The sequence below is a fragment of the Sminthopsis crassicaudata genome, chromosome 2 (assembly GCF_048593235.1).
Source record: "Sminthopsis crassicaudata isolate SCR6 chromosome 2, ASM4859323v1, whole genome shotgun sequence".
Lineage (NCBI taxonomy): Eukaryota > Metazoa > Chordata > Mammalia > Dasyuromorphia > Dasyuridae > Sminthopsis > Sminthopsis crassicaudata.
Window position 1 is genome coordinate 310,228,218 of NC_133618.1, and position 20,673 is coordinate 310,248,890.

Sequence of the window (20,673 nt, forward strand, 5' to 3'; positions counted from 1 at the left end):
AGTCCAAATACAGATCAAAACATACTATTTTTACTTTATTTTTGTAATTTTTTCTTTTGTTCTGTTTCTTCTTACACAACATAAGTAATTTGGAAATATGTTTGACATGATTGCACGTCTAAACTGAATCAAATTGCTTACTGTCATCAGGAGGGTGAGTGGGAGACAGAGGAGAAAAAAAATTTGGAACTCAAAATTTTATTAAAAAATGAATGTTAAACTGTGCATACCCTTTGATCCAGAAGTATTTTTTCTTTTTTAAAAATTTTTTTTAAAATTAATTTTATAATTATAAATTTTTTTGACAGTACATGTGCATGGGTAATTTTTTACATTATCTCTTGTACTCACTTCTATTCCAAATTTTCCCCTCCTTCCCTCCATCCCCTCCCCTAGATGGCAGGCAGTCTCATACATGTTAAATGTGTTATAGTATATCCTAGATACAATATATGTGTGCAGAACCAAATTTCTGGTTACATAGGAAGAATTGGATTCAGAAGGTAAAAATAACCTGGGAAGAAAGACAAAAATGCAAGCAGTTTACACTCATTTCCGACCTAGTGTTCCTTCTCTGGATGTAGGTGATTCTGTCCATCATTGATCAATTGGAATTGAATTAGATCTTCTCTTTGTCAAAGATATCCACTTCCATCAGAATACATCCTCATACAGTATCATTGTTGAAGTGTACAGTGATCTCCTGGTTCAGCTCATTTCACTCAGCATCAGTTCATGTAAGTCTCTCCAAGCCTCTCTGTATTCATCCTGCTGATCCAGCAGTATCTCTATAGGGCTTGTATCCCAAAGAGATCATAAAGGAGGAAAAGGGACCCAAATGTGCAAAAATGTTTGCAATAGCCCTTTTTTGTAGTGGCCAGAAACTGGAAACTGAGTGGATGCCCACCAGATGGAGAATGGATGAACAAATTATGGTATATGAATGCTCTGGAATATTATTGTTCTATATGAAATAATTAGCAAGATGATTTCAGAAAGGCCTGCAGAGACCTACATGAACTGATCCTAAGTGAAATGAGCAGAGCCAGAAGATCACTGTACACGGCAACAGCAAGATTATATAATAATCAATTCTGATGGACGTGGCTCTTTTAAACAGTGAGATGATTCAGGCCATTTCCAATGATCTTGTGATGAAGAGAGCCAACTACACTCAGAGAGAGGACTGTGGGAACTGTGTGGATCACAAAATAGCCTTTTCACTTTTTTTGTTATTGTTCACTTGCATTTTGTTTTCTTTCTCATTTTTTGTCCTTTTTGACCTAATTTTTTTTGTGCAAGTCAGCTGTATAAATATGTGTATGTATATATATATATTGGATTTAACAAATATTGAATTATTTGCCATCTGGGGAGATGGTAGGGAGAAGGGGGGGAAATTTGGAACATAAGGTTTTGCAAGGGTCAATGCTGAAAAATTATCCATGCATATGTTTTGAAAATAAAAAGCTTTAATTAAAAAAATATATTAAAAATTATCTTTACATGTAATTGGAAAAATACTGTTTAAAAGAAAGTATGCTAGCATGCATAGTTGTAATATGATTTATATAATATTTCTGTAGCCATGTATGTGCATGTTCATCTATATCGATAATTTTTCCTAAAGTCTCTACAATAAGGCTTTAAATCAATCCATTCCCGTTGAGAAAACCTACCGTGGCTACAGCTCTGCCTATCCTGACTGCTCCAAAATCATTGGGGTCCAGGTACTTGTTACTGTAGAGGTAGAAGCCAGAGGAAGCCAGGGCCATGCTGGTCCAAGAAACAATTTTCAGTGCCCTCCTGGCCATATTGTCTGTCCACCCCTGAAAAAGAAAGCAAGACAGACCATATGGATGAAATGACTTTACATATAGATACATATTTGTGTCTAATGGTTGTCATCTCTAGGATGGGGAGGCAAGAGGAAGAAGAGAAGGGAAAAAAAAGAAAAATTTACTTAATAATTTTATTATGTTTTTAAAAGAATAGCAAGTTGTACATAATAGATTTACAGTTTCATGTGCAATGCTTTTTTATTATACTCTTATGAAATTGTGATATCTCATAATTAAAAAATAAACATAATTTTTTTTTTAAAGACCAGGATATTTTTTCCCTTCAAAGCAGAGGAACAGGGTAAGCTAGAATGGCACTGGATGGGGCACTGGACTTGTAGTCAAAAAGACTGGGTTCAAAACATACCTCAAGACACTTTTTAGCTTATAACCTGAGCAAGCCATTCACCCTTTTTGTGATTCAGTTTCCTCAGTAATAAAAATAAAGGAGCTGAACTAAATGCTTCTAAGGTTCTTCCAAACTTTAAATCTATGATGTTGTGATTTTTTTTCTTATTTAATAGTATTTTGTTTTGTTTTGTTTTGGAGGAGGAGGCAGCTAGATGGCGCAGTGGATAGAAAACCAGCCCTGAAGTCAGGAGGACCTGAGTTCAAATTTAACCTCAGACACTTAACACCTCCTAGCTGTGTGACCCTGAGCAAGTCACTTAACCTGAATTGCCTCAGGAGGAAAAAAAGGGCAAGTTAAGCCCTGCAATCTAGCTGACTTTCCAGATGTTTGGGGTTTTCAATAATAATAACAATAATGAGCTTTAATGATTCCTTTTGTTTTTCTCTTACTCATTTCTAGATCCAAAACTTCCAGACTCCAAAACCATGCCACTGTGCTTCTCCTTGCCCATGAAAACCAGGAAATACTGACATATAAAGAAATGTGCTTTTTCATTTGTATATACATGAAGGGATTCGGTATGTACAGACTCACACCTCTCCCATCCCATGTCTATGGAGGAACGCTGACCTGTACAGATATGTATCTCTCCATTGCTATGTAGGATGCTGGCGTGAGATGTGCATCTCTCCAATCCCACGAACATGAGGGAGCCCTGGTATGTGGAGGCAGACCCTTTCCCACGTACATGGAGGAAGGCCTATGTCAAAGGGGGAACCCTGCAGGTGGGGCATCTCATGGGCCTTCCTTTACCCAACTAGGCCCATACACAACTAAATACATTCCCTTACAACAAAAACAGAGATACTCAGTGTGACTATAAAATTCTCATAGACAGTCCCTTTTCTCCTCCCTCAGGTACTCGTACAACACTTTGCCCATCTTCCTACATGTTTGCAGAGTTGGTCGCATTCATTAACTTAGTCATGTGTTGATGGGAGGGAGGCCTAGATCCAGTGCTCCAAGAGATCATCCCCCCCTTCCCTCTTGAATTCTCTTTTCTCACTTACTCTGTTGACCTGCCATTAGGTGGACAGGTCCCTCCCCCATGATGTTGCTGTTCAGTCATTTTTCAGTCATATACGTCTCTCCAGGACCCCATTTGGGATTTTCCTGGCAGATATATTGGAGTAATTCACCATTTCCTTCTCTGGCTCATTTTACAGATAAGGAAACTGAGGCAACTAGGGCTAAGTGACTTGCTCAATGTCACACAGCTGCTAAGTGTCTGGGACAAGATTTGAACTCAGATGAGTCTTTCCTGACTTCAGACCTAGCCCTCTGATCCCTGAGGCCATCCAGAAGCTCTTCTTCATGGGTTCTGGCCATTAAAGTGCTCTTGTTCTTTTTATGTCTACAAGGTACTAAAGCATAGAAAGCTGACACTAGGCCCGAACTCTTAAGCTGAAGCCACTGACAGAGAAAAAGCCCTAAACCACCAGCTCTCCAAAAGACTAAGCCAAATCTCTGCAGCTGTTTGGTTGTTTCTCTCAGGTCTGACACTTCATGACCCCATTTGAGGTTTTCTTGACCACTTTACAAGTCTTTAGGACAGTTCCAGGATAATATATGGCTTAAATCTGACTAATAGCTTCTCATCCTATGCCTCAATTCCCCCTTGGCCAGAACCACATTCAGCCTTTCTCCCAGACTTTCCCATCAAGTAGTAGTAATAAAAACAACTGCATTTTACATAGTGCTTAAAGATTTACAAAGCCTTTTTCTCATAATATGCCCAGCATTACTTAGATAATAATAGTGCACACATGTTGTGATTTACAAAATTATTTAGTCTAATCATCTCAATCCTCATGGGAGCAAGCATGGTGCAATGGAAAGATTGTTGACCCTGGGGTCACAGGATCCAAGTCCTAAGTACTGTTTCTGCCATTTCTACCAGCATGACCTTGACCAAGATCTTTAATAACAGCTAGCATTTATAAAAGCCCATTTTTATTTATATAAATTTACTTACATATATAAAGCTATATATAAAGTTTTACCAAAAAACTCAAGGTATCTCATTTGAAGTAGGCGATATTTTGAGCAAACTGAGGCTGAGGAAAGTTAACTGATTTGCCCAATGTTCCAGCTAGTAAGTGTAAGAGGTGGTATTTGTTTTCAGGTCTTCTGAATCCAAAGCCAACAGTCTATTGACTAGCTGCTAACTCTTTGAACCTCAGTCTCCTCAACTGTAAAATGAAACTCTTAAAGTAGATAACCTATATAGTTCCTTTGACCTACCCCTGCATATATGACCTGATGACCAAGCAAAGGTATTTATTAAGCATCTGGTATATGCCGAGTACTGAGTAAGGCTCTGGAGATACAAAGATAATAATCCTTGCCCTCAAGGGACTTACATTCTATTGGGAAGCATTGCAAGTCCTAGTATGCCTTAATCACTTGGAACTGTGCTCTGACTTGTAGATTATCCAAATGCCCATGAACTAATGCAATAAGGAAAATAAGTCTCAGAGAGTTTTAAGTGATTTGCCCAAAGTCCCTCTGCTGCATTATGGCAGCCAGGGTTTGAACTCAGTACTTGATGACAAATAACAATGGTTTTACTATCTCCGCATTCTACTTCCCAGTCACTCTGAAAGGTTGTTGTTCCTTTCTTTAAAAAAAAAAAAAAAAAAAAAAAAAAAAAAAAAGTTTAAAAAACTCCCTCCCACACTCAAATTCATTAGTAAAACCCATCCTAAAAGAAAGCAAGGCTGCCAAGTTCATTCACCCCCCCACACCTTCCTCCTCCTCTTACTTCTGACATTGCTGACAATTATAATAAAAGAAGGTTTAAGAAACTAATTGGCCTGAATTGTTTACCTAAGTTTCATTTTTTGGTTCAAATGGCTGGGATCAGTTCCCTGCACTGCAGGAAAGAGGTTAGACTTTTTAAATGCCCTTTTTTAATTGAAAAATAAATTTAAACTCACTTTCCAGGACATTCTTTTTTGTTCCACTTAAGTCATAAAATTTTCTCTATTCCCAAGTCACTTTACAAAGACTTTTTAATAAGCCCAGTCTACACTTCAGAGGCATTCCCAAGTAATTTGATGTAAATGGACAAAAACATTCCTCTACTTCTAAAATAAAATTGTAGCTGGTACTAGACCTGAATTTTTTTAAAATGGCACAGTAGAAAATGCTGGAGAGGCTGTGGGAAAACAGGTATATTAATGCATTGCTGGTGAAGCTATGAGCTGGTCCAAATATTTTGCACAATAATTTGGAACTACTCCTAAAAAGTTACTAAACTGTACATACCCTTTACTCCAGTGATACCATTTCTAGGTCTATACAACAAAGAGATCAAAGAGGAAAAAGGACCCATAAGAACAAAACATTTATAGCAGACATTTCTACAGTGGCAAAGAATTCAAAATTAAGGGAATACTCATCAAAGAGGGAATGGCTGAACAAGATATAAATGCAATAGAGTATTATTCCGCCATAAGAAATGAAGGGAATAATTTCAGAAGAATCTGGAAGGATTTGAATGAACTGAGGTAGAGGAAAGTGACCAGGATCTACAGAACGATTTATATAATAATAACAACCTTGTAAAGACAAACAACATTAAAGGCCTTATCAAGAGGATGATCAATTATGATTCTAGAGGACCCATGATGAAATTTGTGGCCCACCTCCTGACAGAGGATTTAGGATACAAATTAAAGCCTTTCTGCAGGAGAGGGGACGAAGGAACATGGCCAGTGTGGAGATTTGCTTTACAGGTATTTGTTAGAAGGATTTTTATTTTTCCTTTTTTTTTTTTTTTTTTTTTTAAATAGGGGAGGTGGGAGAAAGAGAAGATGGATTTTAATTAATTGGGAAAAAATATAATTTAAAATGATAAAGTAGAAAGCAAAGGATATGTCTGAGAGATATGACCTACCATCTGAATCCCATATCTTCCAGACCCCTAGAAGCTTCTCAGCAACATCAACCCCTTAGACAAGTGAAATCACATCCTGTGGCCCAGAGAGTAATGATCCCCAAACATGTCCATGGGCATCACTGTCCATGCTTAGACTTTTAGCCATTTCACCATAGACTGGGCAGAAGCATTAATAGCCAACACATCTTCCCCCACCTCTTCCTTCTCAATCTCTCCCAAATGGTCTAGGTTCATCCTCCCTTCCCCCACTGACAAGCTCTCCTTGGTTTTCAAGAAGATAACACTCTGCAATCACCACACAGGGGACAAAGACCACTGATGGTTAAAAGTGGAAAGACAATCAGTAGTGGGCGATTCTAGCAGAGTTATACATCAACCTAAATGTCAGCATGGATAGAGTTTGTTGGGTTTGTAGGGCTGATTCCAGTTCAGGCTTTTATTTCATCAGCCCAGCCCATCTTGGTAGGAAATATTGATGGGAAGCCCCTGTACTATTATTAAGTGGAGCTTAGTGGGGTACTGAAGGGGAGAATGCAGTGGGGAGGCATATACCTTTTTAAGGAAGGTGTGGACTTTAAAACAAATGGCAAGGTGCACAGGAATATGCTTATCAAAGGTGGTGACATAAGCAAGGAGGTATGCCAAAGCAGGAACGGAGTTAAAGATACCACCAAGGGATTTTACGATCTGGAGAAGAGAACCTCGTCTTGTAGCAAAAGCCAGGGATTGTTAAGGGCTAGACATTCAGAGTGCTTAGGTGGCACCCTTGCTAAGTCAGGAGAGAGAAGAGAACCTCCTCTGACAAATTTATGACAGAAATCACACAAAATGTTAGCCACGAATGTGTTAAAATTGGTTTTACTCAAGGAATTCTCCTGGTCGGTAAAATCACAGACTTAACTGAGTTAACGTGTCTGTACTTGTAGGAGCACAGCCCCTTGACAGCACGAACTATTTCGTTTCTCTTTTGACCCACCGTAGCACAGGGTCTGTCCCCTAACAGCACTTAAAGACACCTTGTTGGTCTAATGACTGTGGCTGTCACAAAAAAACCACTGGGATGGCTGCCCTGTGCCACAGCTGCACTCGCTGCGGGGCAGGACTCTGCCTTTCATGCTGTACTAACACCCATGCCCATGAAATACATAAACAACAGACTGTGCAATCCCCTGGCCACACGAGTGCCCAACCCTCCCAGCTCAGGAAGACAAGCCGGTGGCAGTCACTGGAGATGAACATGAAGACAGCTACTGATACAGAGCAGATGCTCGGTCCTGTCCACACAAGAGGGAGTTTTGTTCTCTAGGAGGAAGAAACAGCCGAAAAAAAGAGAGCCAGATCCCCAGAGACCTGGCTTCCATGCAAATGTCCCCCTAAGTGTGAAGGAAGTGGACACTGGAATACATAAAATGATGATGGAGAACTTCTAAAGAGACCTGAGAGTTTTCCATTCCGTGTCAGGCAGGTCATTCTGTGCAAATGAGCTGGTAGGGTACTCCCTCCAGTCTCTGTCAGGGGTGAAATATGCCAAAGGATGAAAATACCTCACATGGTTAAACTCTTGCTTAATGAATCGCCTGTTCTGGTTTGTCCTGCTCCTTTGGCTTTTATCTGATTTCTCAGTTACTCCTATCTCACTAGGGAGCTGAGGAGCTAAACACCCTGAATGCTAATCATTAGGCAGAAGGCATGGCAGTTTTGGGGTAGTTCACATGGACTCACTAAACTTTCATCAAGAAGCTTTACTTGGGCAAAGTTCTCCTTGAAAGAAGAATCATGTTTTATAGACATATATGGCCTAGTACTTCACACAGTACCTGACACACATAACAAACACTAAGTCAATATTAATTGATTGTACTCCTCTGATAACTCATAGAAGCCAGAATAATTCCTTGTGTGTGTAAAATGCTCAAAAAATACTTGTCAATCAACAAGATTGATTATTAAGATTTTACTCCCTTGGAAAACATAATTAAATGGATTTTAGAAAAAGGGAAGAAATTGAATCTTAGAATTTTGATTCTAATAAACTGAATATAATTCAATTCAGCAAACATTTATTAAGCATCTAATAAATGCTGGTGAACATACCAACTTTAAATAAGAAATAGATGCTGTAACAGAGGCTATCTATGGTCTGGCTAGAGGATACGACAGCAGATAATTGTAACTCAAAATAATGTAGGATGGGCATTAGAAAGGTATGAACCAAAGTGCCATGTGAGTCATGAGACAATCAAGAAAAGATCCTTAGAGGAGAACAACTGAAATGGATTTTAAAGAACAAATATGAATTTAATGAGCAATGAGAAAAGGGAAGACCCTTCCAGAAAAAGGGAATAGTGTGAGTAAAAGTGTGGAGGTGGAAATGCTCAGGTTATGTTTGGGGAAAGAGTTTGGGGAAAGAGCAGTCCAGTTTGGCTGGAATGTAGAGTAGGAAGGCAAGAAATATTATTAAGACAGGAAAGAGAGGGTATTATAAGATTTTAGAGAGCCATGAAAGCCAGGCACAAGAATTTAAATCTTGTCTGGTAGTTAGTCAAAAGTTATTGAAATTTTCAAGAAGTGACATGAGCACATCTATGTATTAGAGCAATTTGTGCAGCAGTGGTATGAAGGGATAATGATAATTACATAATAATAATAATAATAATAATATATTAATTACTAGCATTTGTATAGTGCTTTATGCTTACAAAGCACTTAAAAAAAAGATCATCTCATTTGAAGCTCGCAATAGCCCTGCTAGGTAAAGGCCATCATTATCCTCATTTTAAAGATGAGGAAACTGAAGCAGACACAAGCTAAGTGACTTGTCCAGTAATTGAGGCTGGATTTGTACTCTCATCTTCCTAACTCTAGGTCCAGCACTCCATCCATCCTCACACCATGTTGCCTCTAGATAAGAGCTGTATAAGAGGGAACACTGGCATTTACTAGCAAATTGTCAATCAAGGCAAGTGGAATATATGACTATATTATTGTTAAATCAATAATAAGAAGTACATCAGTGGTCCCGTATTGCAAAAGAAACCCCAATAGGCCATGAAAATGGAGAATAAGAATCCTGTAATTAAGCAAATAAGTAGATAATGAACAAAACTGACACCTGTCTCTAGGGTACAGCTAAGTGGAGCATTGACCACTCGTAACTAGAAAGTCATTATAGAAAGAAGCTTTTCAGTCACTGATCTGTGGCTGGATTGGCTCCAGAAAACAGGAGACATGGTCTTGCATTACCTCAATCTTTCAGTTACACTGCTCCACTTTCTAAGAATGATGATGAACTAGAACCAACATGCCTTCTCATCCCTGAAAAGGGAATGAACTTTAAAGAAAACCAAGAAGACCAGTGCCATAGATCTAGAGCAAATGCCTAGACCAGGGGTTCTCAAACTACAACCCATGGGCCAGATGCTGCCGCTGAGGACGATTTATTCTGACCACTGGATTATGGCAAATGGGCTGAGGGGCGGAGACAGAGTGTGAGTTTTTGTTTTTACTATAGTCCGGCCTTCCAACAGTCTGAGGGACAGTGAACTGGCCCCCTATTTAAAAAGTTTGAGGACCACTGGTCTAGACCATTGGGAAGATGGTAGAGAAGAAAACCAGAATAATGCCTAGGCCAAATTCAGACTTAACCCTTTGATTTGCTCCAAGGAAAAAAGGAGAACTCCAGGTAGGCCATTAAAATCCAAGGATGACTAATAAACAACGTGCAGAGTGAGAGGCCCAACCAAGGAAGCAAGGAGTTGGAATAGGATGCTTCACTCTGTGAGGGATTGATTGAGCACAGAAGCTATAGAGCCATAGAAATGCCAAAGCTGAAAAGGACCTCAGAAATCTAGTTTCTCAACCACGTTTTTCCTGTTAATAAAATAATTTTTCAGTTGACTAAGGGATACATAGACTTGTGAAAACAGGAAAAAATCCAAGTGTTCTTTAGACAATCTGAGAGGGAACTCCTTTATTTGAGGACCAGGGCAAAATAATAGCATCTCTCATATTTATACAGAATATTATAATTCAGTGGAAAATAAATGCAAATCCTTCTTTGGTCAGCCTAAGGCTAAAATTCAGGAGAGCAGAGGTAAAGTCCCAGACTGGTCCTGATTCTAGGCTCTTTAAAACCAACACATAAAGAAAATACAAACGCTTGGTTGATGTGTCAAGCTGAAAAGGCTTCAAATATAAACCTAGTGACAAACTGTGTCTATTATCTGAGGCAGGCAAAACAGACACTATTACCTGCATTACAGGTCAGAAAACTGAGATTCATATCAGTTAAATGACAAGTCATATATCTTGCAAGTGGCTGAGTCAAACATGAAGATTTTGTGACTGAGAAGTATATGGAAGATGTTTACCCAATAGCACTGGAACAGGTACCAATGAAAGTCTACCAATTACAGAAATGACATTCGTCACCTTGTCCTATCTAATCATTATCTAAAAACAAGTTTCCAGTGAAGACTTCATTAAAATCAGCCCACTTAAAATTAGAAGAAACGTTTGTAAGTATCTTCTATGGACACAGCAGGGGACTAATCAATTTTTTTTAAAGTTCTTGCCTTCAAGAAACTTACTACAGAAACTAACTATCCAGTCCATTTCAATCTGTACTAACCTCTCCTTTAGAGCAACATGGCCCTTAATTGACTTCTGCTTCTTAGTTTTCTTTCTCCAGCTGTCCTTGCCATGTTCTGCATTCCTCCTCAGACTGGGTACATAGCCTGTGTAATAAATATCTGTTGGCTGACTAATTCTTGAGACACAGATTTCACCTCTGGCAAAGGTTAAAGATCTAGGTAAAAGACACTAGAATCAATTCATCCAGCCAACACCCCTATTTTTAAAGTCCAAGAAATAGACCTGGGGCCCTTAAATGATTTGCACAAAGTCATACAGCTAATCAGAGCCAATCTGGAGAGGGAGGTAAAATATGTGTTTGTTAAGTGGGGGAATAAAGAAATGGAAAATAAAATTAAGTTACACACAGCATACAAAGGAGGCTGAACTAGAACTCAGTTCAGCTCTTCTGACTCCTAATCCAACGAGTCCCTTCCTTCTCAGCCTGGAGAGGCTGTGGTTTTTAATTGTATGTTGTTCTACCCTATGCTTCCAAGGACTTGGAATCTCATCACGTGGGCAACTTCTTCCATCCATGAAGACAGCAGCCCCCTCCGCATCTGTCCATCCTGGATGATTGACAGTTATGTCCATCACCGGTCATCAGGGCAAAGAATCCACCACTCCGGTTACCAGCCTAACGAACGCGTTACAGAACGTTCTCCTGCCAGCTTGCACTGCTAAGCTGGTCGCTTCGCCCCATGGGCCTCAGTTTCCTCTTCTGTAAAACAATGGGTAGGGAACTAAACTGAAAGTAGGCGTTGCAACGGAGGCTCGGGTGCACTGGATGCTGGGAGTCACCTCTAGGAGGCTCTCTGGGAACTCCCACATCAATCACCTTTAGGCAGCCGGCCAGCCCGGGAATAAATGGCACGCTCCCCGCTGGCTCTCGGGGCCGGCTTTTGGAATCCCCAGCGAGCAGGTGGGACTGAAGGCCTTCCAACTCCCCAGCGGCTGAGCTTCCCGCCAGGACCTGCCGGCCCAGGGCGCCTGCAGAACTTCCCCGCTGCAGAGACTCACCCTCGTGCGGTTAGTTAAAAAAGTGTTCTACATTCCACGCCTGCGTTCTACTAATCCTAATTCTGCCCACTCCGGGTGGAGTTGGAGGAAAAACTATCTTCTCCCCGGTCCCCTCCCCTCGCCTCCTTCAGAGAGAATGCGGCCCAACCTCGGGTGCAACCAGGACAGCACAAAACAGTCACTTACCGGCTTCCCCCTATCGACCTTTCGTTTTCTACGCCGGGGAATCCTGAGATCCTCCTCTCCAGTCAACCTCTCTCCACTGCGCATACGCGGCGTGGCAGAGCCTTCTGGGAGTTGTAGTTCAACTAGGGTTTTTAAAACTTGGACGGTAGCCCTAAGCTCCCAGGGAGAAGGCTGGAGAAGTCATACAACCTGTGTACAAGCGGACCGTTTCAGTAAAAGAGAAAAGGGAACAACAGCAAATTAGAATATTAGACAGTGTTTCTTTTTTTTCTTCTTCTTCTTCTTCTTTTTTTTTAATATGGCTTTTTATTTATCAGATATATGCATGGGTAATTTTACAGCATTGACAATGGCCAAATCTTTTGTTCCAATTTTCCTCCTCCTTCCCCCCACTCCCTCCCCCAGATGGCAGGTTGACCAGGACATTAGACAGTGTTTCTTAATATAGTTACCCTGTAATGGGGTGTTTGTGTTATCTCCTTTCTACTCCCCAAAACTGTCCTGAGTTACTCATCTCTTCTGGTTCCTATATTTACCAAATGCTCAGTAGTTGCTAAATAAATTTTATTGAATGAATTTATTTAACTTGGCTCCCAACATTGGACGACATTCAAAAGACAGGAGATGTTACAAACAAGTTTCTGAGGAAGGCTTGGCAAATTTTTTTCTTAAGATTTTACCCTAAAAAGAGAGAGGAACTTTTCTGAATATGGTGACCTTGGGGGTGGCATTGCTATTACTAGAAAGTTTTGTGATTTAAAGTTATTATTTTTTAGGAGTTTTTTTTTTCTTCAAAACTTAGTTGAACAGTCAGAATCTTACCCAGCTCCTAAGGAAACAAAGTTCATCAAACAAACTCCATAGGTAAACTAAGTCCATCGCACACAAATACCCTAAATGAGGGGAAAGATTTAAAAGTAACAAAGACACTAAGACTTGATAGGGAAATTTTTCCTTCAGCAATTAGGTCAGGGAACCAACATTAAATCTTTGACTCCCCTTTGATTTCTATCTGAAGTACATCAAACAGTCTTCCCTTATTTCATGAATTAGATTTTGGTCATCTAAAATTAGGTGGTAAAATAGATAGACCACTAGGCTTAGAATCAGGAAGACATCTTCCTGAGTTCAAATCTGGCCTCAGATGCTTATTAGCTGGGTGACCTTGGACAAGTTACTTAACCTATTTGCCTCAGTTTCCTTATCTGTAAAATGAGCTGGAGAAGGAAATGGTAAACCACTACAGTGTCTGTGCCGAGAAAACACCACATGGGTTACAAAAAGGCAGATAAGACTGAACATTATTGTTGTTGCCATAACATGGTGTCTTTGAGTGTAGAGCCATTGTTAAATTAATTAGCTTGGGATCCCAAAGAACTTCCTCAGTAATATGGGGTAAATGCAGCAGTTGTCCAGTACACAGTAAGGGAAAGCCTTAGGGCCAGGAAGGACTGTCATAAGGAGAAAGGAAAGCTTTGGCTCAATTCACAGCAGCCATCTATGAGACAAACAAAACAAGGCTCTTTCCATAGGATAAAGTGAGAAGCGGCAGAGGGGAAGCACACTAGACTTAGAGTCAGCCAGCTTAGGTCCAAGTCTCAGTTCTAGCACTTATTAGCTATGTGACTTTGAGCAAATCACTTAATCTCTGTGGGCCTCAGTTTCTTTGTCTGTCAAACGAAAGTATTATCTTCTGTACCTGCCTCACTGGATTGCTATGATGAAAGCATGTTTGTAAAATCAAATGAGGTATTTCAATGCAAGCATTTTTATTATTTTTAACAGATCTTATTATACTATTTTTTTTTTTGTACTTTGCAGTTGGGAAGGAAAATGAAGAAGAGAAAAAAAATCTTGCAAATCTTCCTAATGAACTGGCATCACAGATATTTATCTATTTAGCTGGCTCGGTGGATATTATCTAGTTCCTCATTAGACTCCTAGTTTCCAGGATTACTTAGAAAAGAAAATTAAAGAGACTTTGTCAGTTCAAGTGTGAGAAAGGAGGTTGGGTGACTTGAAAAGCTTTTTCCAACCAGAGAACCCTGTATCCTAGAGAATAGAAACCAAATTTTCATCCAACCCCAGATTGCCCTATGTTCAGTCAAGTTATCTAATCTTTCTTGGGAATCAGTTGTATTATCTGCTAAATGGGCTACAGAATACTGATTTCCCTTGTGAGAAAGTCTAAAAATTCATTTTAAAAGGTGGCTGTGGAGTTCTGTGAAGGTGAAAAGGCTCAATGAATTTTTAAGACCAGCTTTTGAACGAGTGTTGCAAGCAAATACTTAGTAAAAAGGCAGGTAGGAGACTAGCTGAAGTGAGAGTCAGGAAGACCTCAGGTCAAATCTTACCTTAATACTTGCAAACTGTGTGACTCTAGGCTTTTGCCTCAGTTTCCTTATCTGTAAAAGTATCTCCTGAGGCTGTTGTGATGATTGACTAAGATAATATTTGTAAAGTGCTTTGCAAACTTTAAGTGCTATAGCAATTATAATTAATATTATAAATGCCTGCCTTATGCCAAGTCACCTAGGTGATAGAGTAAATAGAGCACTGGATTTAGAATCAAGAAAACTCATCTTCCTAAAATCAAATCTAGCCTCAGAAACTTATTAGCTGTGTGACTCTGGGCAAGTCACTTAACTTTATTTCCTCAATTTCCTCATGTGTGAAATGAGCTGGAGAAGAAACTGGCAAACCATTCCAGTATCTTTGCCAAGAAAACCCCAGATGGGGTCATGAAGAGTTATACACTGAAATAGCAATGTGCAAGAAATGTATCTAACAATTACAACCATAGTCTTACCCCAAAGGGCTAGGCACGGGGGATAGAAGGACAATGTCTTTCCATAATTTATTTTTTATTGAATGAGTATAAGAACTGAGGGGGGGTGAAAGGAGGGGCACCATATGCATAAAGGTACTGTACTGTGCCTTCTGATATTAGAGACATCCTTTGAAACAAATAATTTGCTACATCCTCCAAATGGTATTACTATTGGAACGACGGTTCTTCTGTTACTGACCTTGGAATTTCTCCTTACCCACCCCATATCATAAAAAAGGGAAGGGATTGATTCCTTCCATTCCCTTACCCAAACAAGTTTTATGAGGCAGGCTGATCCACCAACCCTCCCATTTAGTGAAAAAACTAACATTCCTTCCAAAATGATAGGGCTCCAGAGGTCCCTAGAAACTTTGTTATTGTCTAGCAATACCTAAGATAGTAGGTAAAAGGTGAGAATGGTGAATGTTGGGAGGGGGTGTTTGGTGGGATATGTATGATGCCTCTTTTTTAGCTCGTTAGTGGAGCTGCTAGAAGCTGAAATGTCAATAGATCAAGAAAAGAAAAGAAAGAGGGAAAAAAACCAGAACAATCTACAAGAAACCAGCCTTTTGTCAAACAACAATGCCCAAACCTAACTGCAGAGAGCAATTATGGAACAATAGCTAAAAGCTTTCTATAATTAGAACCAGAAACCATCAAGAGTGATCAGAGCTTCTTTGTCTGTGTTGACCCTCTACACCCGGGAAAGGTCATGTGAGATGGATGCTGTGGGTCTTAGTGTCTTTTCTAGTTTTTCTTAGAGAATTAAATTTCAGATCATCCTTCAGTTGCTAAGAAAGGGTGACAGCAGGAAAAGGGAGAACCTTCTCAATATTAGAGATGAGAATAATGGCAAACCAGCCTGAGTCTGAGGAAGAAAAAAGACCAGAGAGCCAGTTCTGCTGGCTACAGACCCATCATCCCTGGAATGGGGATGAGGGAATATTGGTTAGCTTCTTTGATGGGAGGGGAAAACCACCAAGCTTTGGTTTAAGTTTTCCCACTCCTGCAGCTATTCCATATTGTCTTTTTTCTTTTGTTAAAATCTCTAAATACTGAAAGAACCGTGGCTTAATCTGAATGAAGAAAGCAATATCTTGAGAGAAGTAAAATCCAGTGCTCTAAGCTGTAACCCTAAGAGAGAAAATTGCTACAGAAATAAGTCAAATCATATGAAAATGAATTAGTTATTTTCAAGGACCGCTGCCTTCTATACTACAAACAGCCAAAATTGATTTTACAAAATTAGGTAGTAAGATATATATATATATCTAACAATTACAACCATAGTCTTGCTCCAAAGGACTCTGACCCTGTGCCCTTGTCCTTTCCATTAAGAAGCCCTCCTCAAGGCTTGACCCATACTTTCAGACTGGGTTCAGGCCTGACTATATAGAATAAAGGTAAGATTTTTTTTTCCCTAAGATAATGATAAATGTTAGAGGAAATATGGGAAAACTGAAACACTAATGCATTGTTGGTGGAGTTATAAGCTGTTTAAGCCATTCTGTAAAGTAGTTTGGAACTATATCCAAAAACTGTGCATACCCTTTGATCCAGCAGTGTTTCTACTAGGTCTGTATCCTAAAGAGATCATAAAAGAGGGAAAAGATCCACATATGCAAAAGTGTTTGTAGCAATTCTTTTTTTTGTAGTGGCAAGGAATTGGAAATTGAGTGGCTACTTATCAGATGGGGAATGGCTGAATAAGTTATGGTATATGAATGTAATGAAATATTATTGTTCTATAAGAAATGAGGAGGCTGATTTCAGAAAAGCCTGAAAAGGCTTTTGTGAGTTGATGTTGAATGAAGCCAGCAGAACTAGGAGAAAATACAATCTATAGAAACAGCAACATCATGTGGATGATCAACTTTGATAGGCTTAGTTCTTCTCCGCAATACACTGATCCAAGACAATTCCAATAGACTTGGAATAGAAAATGCCATCTGCATCCAGAAAGAGAACTATGGAGTCTGAATATGAAGTGAAGCATGCTATTTTCATCTGGTTTTGTTTGTTTACTTTTTTTTGAGGTTTTTCCCTTTCATTCTAATTTTTCTTTTATAATATGATTAATATGGAAATATATTTAAAATGATTATACAGGTATGGCCTATATCAGATTAGTTGGTATCTTGGAGAGAAGGAAGATAAAGGAAAAAGGGAGGCAGAAAAAAAAAAAGTTTGGAACTCAAAGTACAAAGAACTATCTTTGCACATAACTGAAGAGATAATATACTATTGAAATATAAAAAAGAAAAGAAAATCTATTAAAATGATAATGAATTCCAATTAAAAAAAATTTTTAAATAAACTTATTTTCTTGCACTCTAATTTGTTATGTACCTCTTCTAGTGTTCTGGGAAAAAATTATTCAAAATTTTTCTCATCTTTCCAACATGAAGAATAGAAAATAATCAATGTACAATATGAATCAATTATAGAGCAGTTATGTCCTCTCCAAAAAAAAGAAATGCTTAGGGGCATCTAGGTGGTGCGTAGATAGAGCACCAGCCTTGAATTCAGGAAGACCAGAGTTCAAATCTGGTCTCAGACACTTAACACTTACTGGCTGTGTGACCCTGGGCAAGTCACTTGACCCCAACCTCAGAAAAAGAATATACAAGAACTACATATGTACATAGAAAGAAGGACAAAACAGGACTCAGTAACTTACAGCTACTGTTATACTTTTCTGGAAGTTTGAGATTTGGCCATGAGAACATTTGTCAGACTACAAAATAAACACCTTTATATTTCACCTATGCTCTGTACTATCTATGCAATTCTCTTCAGATTCTGGTAAATTAAGATATTCCTTTCCCTATTAGTAGTGTCCCACCTAATAGAGAAACTCCTCCATCACCGAATTTGACAGTTGGAAGGCACCTTATCAGGCATATAATCAAATCCATATTTGAAAAGAATTCCCATGATAATGCATTTAATAAGTGGTCACCCAGTTTCTATTTAAAGACCTCCAAAAAGGAAACTCACTTTCACACAAGGTGGTCCATTACACTTTTTGACAATTCTATTCACTGAGAAGTCTTTCTTGACATCTAGCCTAATTTTTTCTCTTTGTAACTTCTAACTATTGCTCTTAAGTTCTTTGAGACCAAAAAGAACAAATCTAACCATTCCTTCCCAAATATTTGTCTTTCAAATACTTGAAGACAACACATTTCTACTGAGTCTTCTGTTTTCAGGCCAAATATCTCTTGATCTTTCAATCACTATTGTCAGTGAACTATGATTGAAGATACAGGCTATCTCAACTTGATGAATTCATAAGATTGCCTTCAAGGTTGCACACATGAATCTTAGGATTATTGTTTGACCTCCTAAAGTAAAGAAAGAACAAACACAGAAGAGGTGGACAATCCAGACCTAAAGTTCAGGCTCATCTAGGCAGAATGTTTGCTTAAGTTATCATGTGCATTTATTTCTGCTGATGTAAGGGAAAGGCAAGCTCCTCCACTGGGAACACAACAACCTATCAAATAGGAAGTCCTAAAGGAAGAAGAGAGAAGGGAGGGAAGATATTCCCTCTTACAAGGTCTACTTAACCAATATCTCATACCATATATACCAAGGTAAGGTCAAAATGAGTGCATGAGTTAGACATAAAGAGTGACACCAGAAGCAAATTAGAAAAGCAAGGAATAGTCTACCTGTTTAATCCATGGGAAGGGGAAAAGTTCATGACCAAACAAGAGATAAAGAGCATTATGAAATGCAAAATAGATAATTTTGATTATATTAAATTTAAAAGCTTTTGTACAAACAAAACCAAGATTACAAGGAAAGCAGAAGTCTGGGAAACAATCTTTATAGCAAGTATCTCTGATAAAGGCCTCATTTCTCAAATATATAGAGAATTGAGTCAAAAGTGAATTGTGAAAGCTGTCTCACAACATGGAGACAGTGTTCTTAAAGTTGAGTGAAGGTCGGCTGTGTTCAAAATGAATGTTGAAAATTCTCTTTACATGTAATTGGAAAAATAAAATGCTTTTGAATAAGAAAAAAGAAAAAAAAAGTCTCCTTATAGTAAAGAACTTCCTTTGCATTCCCTTTGTCTCATCTTCATCTACAGTGCCATCATCCTATACACTTAGACTTCTGTAATAATCTCCTGATTGATATCCCTTTAGTGTCTCCTCTTCCAACCCATTCTACATACCTCTACAAGATGCTAATTTCTTCAACCTATTTCCTGCCCCCACAAACACAAAACAAACAAGCAAAAGTGGGTCCCCATAGTCTATAGCCTGAAATCTAAACACAGCTGACATTCAAGGCCTTCTACAACTAGGCCCCTCCCTATTTATCTAATTAAATACCTGATTCACCAGTTCAGCTCCTGCAAACTGTGATATGGATGCTAGTTTATAAATCTCTGGTAGGCTTTTCAATTTTTCAAAACTTATTTAAGGGTAAGAAAAAATGAATCACAGCAGACACAAAATCAACAATACTGTGTGTTCAAGGCCACATAGCAGCCCTAAGGGGGAGTTAAGTGTTCAAAGCTTCTCTGGCCCTCAGAAAATTACACTATATCTTCCCGTGATTGCCACCAGGAAAGAACCAGACTGTTTGCACTTTTTTATTAGTGTAACTCAGTTCCAATCAACTAAAGCAGTCAATTAAGACTTTTCTTTATCATGAAGTAAACAAACAGGAAACATATACATGTATTACACATATAACTGGTGTACAGAAGAGATAGTAACACAGACAACAGTTTTGTATTATCACTCCACTTCAATCTTTTCTATGCAATAATTCCTACAAGTGGGTACTTGAGATTATCTGACATATAACCTCTGCAGAATCCTTTCCTTGTATTCAGGTGCTCCTGTAAACACACCGGCCTCTGAATTCTGCAAGAGTCAGATCTTTTTACTGCTGAAATGAGAAGTTCATGGGTTACATGGGAGCAAGTTGGTATTTCCATTATGTTTTTAGAAAGTGGGGAGGGAGGGGAGGAAACCCTTTTTACTTTCCCAAGTACTGCAAGATACCCCTAGGTTTTTTTCAAGAAGCAGCAGTCATGATGAAATGGAAATGATCACTTCAGTGAAAGTGACTCAGAGCTTTCCTATCACATTTCAAAGCCTACTCCAAGAGGAAGAGTGAGAAATAAGGACCCCACAGAGGAGAGCCTCAACTGAGAATGGATAGATGGCAAGACAACACCATTGCTGTAACTCTGAGATGCTACCAGTACCTAAACTTGCTCACAAGCTCCCCCAAGTGGTCAGATATGAATAGAAACTAATTTTTTTTATCCTTTCCTCTCCTCTATATCCTATTATACCAAATAGTTTTCTTGATTCTTCCTTTAAATATCTCTTGTACTTATAGAGAAAAATGCTATCCACCTCCATAGAAAGAAGTGATGGAGTCTGAATACAGGTAGAAGCATATTTTTTAACTTTATTTTTCTTGAGGATTTTTTTTTTTAGTCTTTTCTTTTGCAACATGGCTAATATGGAAAAGTGCTTTGCATGATTGTACATGTATGATCTATATCAAAGTTTCTGCCTTCTGAAGGAGGGGGGGAAAGAAGAACATAATTTGAAATTCAAAATTAAAAAAAAACAATGTCAATATTTTTTACATGTAATTGAGAAAAAAAATTAATGTCTCCTTATGTCAAAGAACTTCTTTTCCATCCCCTTTGCCACATCTTCATCTACAGTGCCATCACAGTGGACTTCTGTAATAATCCCCTCATTGATATCCCTTTAGTGTCTCCTATTTCAACTCCTTCTGCACAATATCACAAAATTAATCTTTCTAAAACACTAATTTTATCAAGTTGTTGCCTTGTGCAAATAAA

At 38.7% G+C, this 20,673-nt stretch overlaps 1 protein-coding gene across 4 annotated transcripts in view; it reads right to left on the reverse strand.

Annotated features, from left to right (window-relative positions):
• Nucleotides 1-12,091, reverse strand: part of ADCK1 (aarF domain containing kinase 1) — a 147,600-nt gene extending 135,509 nt beyond the window's left edge. For 2 of the 4 annotated variants that reach the window (XM_074289881.1, XM_074289878.1), the window contains exons 1-2: nucleotides 11,996-12,091; nucleotides 1,680-1,829 (exon numbers count right to left, since the gene is read on the reverse strand). In XM_074289881.1, the coding sequence (XP_074145982.1) occupies nucleotides 1,680-1,829; nucleotides 11,996-12,079 (234 nt within the window). In that variant the 5' untranslated portion in view covers nucleotides 12,080-12,091. Of the gene's footprint in view, nucleotides 1-1,679; nucleotides 1,830-11,157; nucleotides 11,972-11,995 lie in introns of those variants that run through there. The other 2 variants (XM_074289880.1, XM_074289879.1) reach the window with 2 other exon arrangements.
• Nucleotides 12,092-20,673: the final 8,582 nt, after the last annotated feature.